Below are 5059 nucleotides of genomic sequence, written 5' to 3'. Positions count from 1 at the left end.
ACAATATCCCTCTATCAACAATGTTCAGTTTACTAAACAATAAATTCGTAGTACAACAGTTATAAATTACTAATATAGCAGATTAAATAAAACAGACTCATTTCATTCAAATTCAAACCATGAAAACTCAAAACTCACTGATACATTCCTTAACAATGTCATATGACAAAACAAAATTTGAAAGCCAAAATTTATGTGGAATACATCTCAACTGCATCAGAAATATACTCCATGCGTAGAATGTTTAACTCTGGCAGAAAACAAAATAAAAATGTTTTTATGAACCAATACTGATGTGTAAAAGAGAAATAAAATTTAAGCTAATGTGCAAAATAAAAAGATTAAACATTTATAATATATCTGAAGTTCAAAGTCAAATAAGTAAATAAGAAAGAGACCATGTAATTGACAAAATGTTCATAAAAGACAAAAAGATAGAAAAATCAAAGTACATAAGTTAACTCTAATACTCCCAATTCTTTCTCCGGCGGATGACAATTTCCCATATTTTATCAATGGTCCTGTAATAGAAGGAGACTTCATCACCGTGGGAGAAATCATTATCTGCAAGGAATTGATACCATGGTTGGACAACATATCTGCGCCTAACTCCACCATCAACCACCACAACATTCCACTGTAATGGAGGTCCAAATCTCCTGAGAATGGTCATGTGTTGACCGCAGACATTTACATGTGTCATGGCACAATTGGGGAGTCTCTGCATGAGAAAAAAATAGCATGATATATAGGTATGAATTAATAAGCAACATTGAAGAGGTTTTCATTGTTACCAGTGGTCCTGGTGCACCAAGAATTGATTGTGTGATTTCAAGTGTCCAAATATGTTGTCTTGACATAACTTCTGGCCTTCCGCAAGTCTGGCATTCCAGTGAGGGAACGAAATAAAGATCAAACATGGATTTGTTGTTGCATGTCAAGAATTTAATGATCACAGGTTCGTAAATTGATAAATCTTTTCTGAATTCTTTCAGCCCTTCCGCAAAGTAGACTTTTGCCCGATTCTGCCTTAGCCTGATTTGGTATATTGTTCCATCATATCTAAAGTTGACAAACTCAGGGTATTCTGGTGCCCATTGTTGGTGGTAAAAAGTGGGCACTTCTATAATGTCCTGCAAATAATTATAGCAAGAAAGCAAATATGAAACAACATGAAGAATAAAAACAATTAGTATGTAACATTACCATATCATTGTGGAATACTGCAGTGAACTGTAGGATTAATGGATTAGTGTGAGTTGGATATTCAATCTGCAGTGAGAGGAAATGCAAAAATGAAAATCAAGTATGGCACTGAAATAGGAACGTCTTAAATATGTGGAGAATGACAACAACATATTAAAATGAAAAAAAGTTGTATGTACATTGTTTGTGACATAAAGGTTTCATTTTGCTACATTCTTACTGCTGTAAATGTGCCTTTAATCTTTTGGATCAAACTTGTAGGGTGATACTCATGCCAAACTTAACAGGATGCTGACATAAAGTATCTTTCGACTGGAATGTAGATTAACAATCAAATAACAAAGGAAATTGTGTATTCGTTGTCTGCTGGTAAAAAATAAACAAAACAATCTTTATAACAGTTGACAATAGTAATGAGTCAAAATATATCCGTGCATGCATTCAAAACATAAAGGAAGAAAGAAGGCTTGGTTCCATAGCTAGATCAGAATAACAAGAGACAAAGAAAAGGTAGGTATGACAAAGGTCACACATTTTTTCAGGCTGAACAGTCGAAAGCAATATACATAAAAACCAAATAAAAAATTTAAATAACCAAAAAATAAATAAACAATTACATGCAAGGGGCCGAGAATGAAAAGAAAGTAAAATACAAAACAAAAAGCTAAGCCAGCAGGAAGCAAAACAAAAACCCATGTGAATGGAGTGAAAGAGTGAATGGAGTGAGAATGGGAATAAAAGAGAATAAGAAATGGAAAAAACGCAGGAGAGAAAGAGTGGACGAAGCATAAATGGAAAAAATGCAGGAAAACTGAGAATGAACGATGTTCAAAATATTTTGAGAGAGTAAGCGAGTAATTGGTTTCACATGCACCTTGCTTGTAGTTGTTGATGAATCAGAACTGGTGTTTGTCTTGGTTGAGTCAGTCGATAACTCTGAAGGCATTCTCTGAGCTGTTTTAGTATTTTTTGTTCAAGGAATGAACATTGAATATCTGCTGAAGAAGTGGCCTGTGAAGAATAAATGTTGAAGTTGACACAGTGGTTGGTGAAAATGTGTAAGGGGCAGAATACGAAGAGGTTTGAGAATTGTGGAGCATTCAATGGAGTATGGCAAGATTGGAGGTGGAGAATCATCTGAATCATTGTGACTAATTTTTTTTTTGTTTAATAAATGTCCACAACCAATATTGATATTTATAAAAATGCAGTGAAACAAATATATGAGCAAAAAATAATCAGCATGTATTTAATATGACAGGTGTTAACAAAGTAATTATGTTATATATTATATTTATATTATATATATAATAAAATAAATAAATAATCTGAGAAGACTAATTTTTTGGTATGAAGCAAAGATTTTTTACCAAAGTAGATGGTTTTTAATAACTAATTCAAATAAATAATAATGTAATGTAATGGTGGAAGCAGACATAAAAATCATAGATTTGGTTTTAAAAATCGCAACCTTAGATGTTTAAGAAGCGTAGAAGACAGACCCAAGATTTTGGGCTGTAAAAAACCATTTTTTAAAAATTAACCAATGCTACAGATATAAACCGAAAATGCAAGGCAAGGTGTAGAAGCTCCAGCAGCATTTCCTTTTTGTAATTAATTAATAATTCATTTATTTCCCAAAAAAACCCCTCTTCAGTGCCAGGTGTTGCAACTACGTTTTCCCTTGTCTCCTCTTTATCTCTCTCATGAAATTACGTTACCACTTTTTTTTCTGATCTTTCTCTTCTTTCTTTGTGTCTGTCACAACCTTTTCTCTCTTTAGAAAAAATGAGGAGTGAGAAGAAAGAGATCAGAAGAGAATGGGAATGGGAAAGGGTGAACGGAGTGAGAATGAGGATGGAATGGCAATGGGAAAAGAAGAGATGGGAAAACCCAGGCAGGACACGTGGAGGGAGGGGCAAAATAATGGGAAGAGGAAAAGAAATAAAAGCAAACACGGGCATAACACTTGGATTGAAGCCGGAAAAATCATAAAACCCAAAAAAAAGACAAAAGCCAAAACTTTTTGATGAATATGAAAAATTTTAATCATGAACCAAAAAATCAAACCTGCACTCGTGGAGTTTCCAGATAAAAACTGCACCTATAGTGTGTTATACTACCAGATGTGCATGCAATAGAGGTAAACTAAAAACATTTAAGCTTTTGCACTGTAAAAAATAAAGAAACAAAGAAAACATAGACAACAAAAAAAATCAAAATTAGACAAAAAGAAATGGGAAAAAAATAGATAAAATGGAACCTTTAATAATTAAATGTTAATGTTAATAAATTGACAATGATTACGACAAAAATAAATAGAAAATTAAAGCTGATTTGAATAGTATGGTAAAATTGATAGTGTAATATTTGGAAAAAAACCTTTCCATTAATAGGTACTTGCCAATTAATTTTGTCCAATAAAAAATAATAAACTCTCCAATCTTTCTTTTCTCACTTCAATCCATGTGTAATTTTATTTATTATTTTTTTTATTTTGCTCAATGCTTACACCTTCCTCACATGCTGGTGTTTTTTTCCAGTACCACCAAACCATACGTATCACTTTCTAATTGTCGGATATAAAAATAGAGTGATAATGACCCCATTTTGATTGATGGAGAAATTTTTATGTTACTTTGTTTTGACAATTTAAAGTTGTAATTTAATCATTATGATTTTCAGATAATGCATTTTATTGTTTACAATTTGCTGAAAAACGTAAATTGAAAACACATTTTTTATATTAGTTACACTAAGTTATTTAATATTAGTAATTTTATTCATTTCACTTTCGTATGAAAATTTTTTTTCCATTAAAAATATGATATGATCTTTTTGTTTTGATAATAACGAATTCTCTCTCCTCCATCTCTTTTGTCGCCGTCAAGATTTTCTTATCAATCAGCTTTAAATATTATATTGTCCATTTGGTAAAGTTGTGCCTGGGTGACTTGTTGGTCATGGGTTCGAATCCGGAAACAGCCTCTTTGCATATGCAAGGGTAAGGCTGCGTACAACATCCCTCCCCCATACCTTCGCTTAGCGAAGAGCCTCTGGGCAATGGGGTATGAAGAATCCTGCCTAGGGTAGCTTTGCTATTCTTAGCCGGTCTCAAGCCCGGATAAAAGGAGAGGGTTGTGTTAGGCTTTCGACAGCCAACGTTAAACTTTGTCGAATCTCTATGACATGGATCAATTACGTAATAATGTGAATGCTAGGTCGTTGCCCGGAAGCAACGCGCTGTATGGCTCGAGTACAGTGTCAAAAGAGCAAGGGCCGCTGCATCGCCTCCCGGATGTAGTGAAAAGTAAGCAAGGGTTCCCACATTTTCGTGAACGGGTGTGGGTAAAGAAGCTAGTTCATGACAGGAGGATTCGCTTTGGTACATGGAATATAGGCACACTTACTGGAAAATCTATGGAAATAGTGGATGTTATGGTGAGGAGGAAGATCAATTTTATGTGCCTACAAGAAACTAAGTGGACAGGTGAAAAAGCGAAAGAATTAGACAACTCGGGATTTAAGCTGTGGTATACGGGAAAAATCAGATCAAGAAATGAGGTAGGGATTATTGTGGACAAGGAGTGGAAGAAGGATGTCGTGGATGTAAGAAGAGTAGGAGATCGTATCATAGTCTTAAAATTGGTAGTGGGACAGGACACCTTTAATGTTATTAGTGGGTACGCACCTCAGGTTGGGTTAGCAGAACACTTTAAGGTAAAATTTTGGGAGGATCTAGAAGGGGTACTTCAGGATATACCCCAAGGAGAGAAAGTTTTCCTAGGAGGGGATCTCAATGGACATGTAGGTAGCGTGGCTAGAGGTTTTGAGGGGGTGCATGGGGGTTTTG

The 5059-nt window shown here is 34.5% G+C and overlaps 1 protein-coding gene across 1 annotated transcript; it reads right to left on the bottom strand.

Annotated features, from left to right (window-relative positions):
• Positions 1-431: 431 nt before the first annotated feature.
• Positions 432-927, bottom strand: LOC114367283. The gene is made up of 2 exons (XM_028324442.1): positions 795-927; positions 432-721 (listed from the first exon to the last, which is right to left on the bottom strand). The coding sequence occupies exons 1-2, from the start codon at positions 918-920 to the stop codon at positions 464-466; spliced, it is 384 nt and encodes a 127-aa protein (XP_028180243.1). The 5' UTR covers positions 921-927; the 3' UTR covers positions 432-463.
• Between the last annotated feature and the right edge of the window lie 4132 nt (positions 928-5059).

The sequence above is a fragment of the Glycine soja genome, chromosome 9 (genome assembly GCF_004193775.1).
Source record: "Glycine soja cultivar W05 chromosome 9, ASM419377v2, whole genome shotgun sequence".
NCBI classification, from domain to species: domain Eukaryota; kingdom Viridiplantae; phylum Streptophyta; class Magnoliopsida; order Fabales; family Fabaceae; genus Glycine; species Glycine soja.
This window is presented reverse-complemented; position numbering and strand designations above follow the sequence as displayed.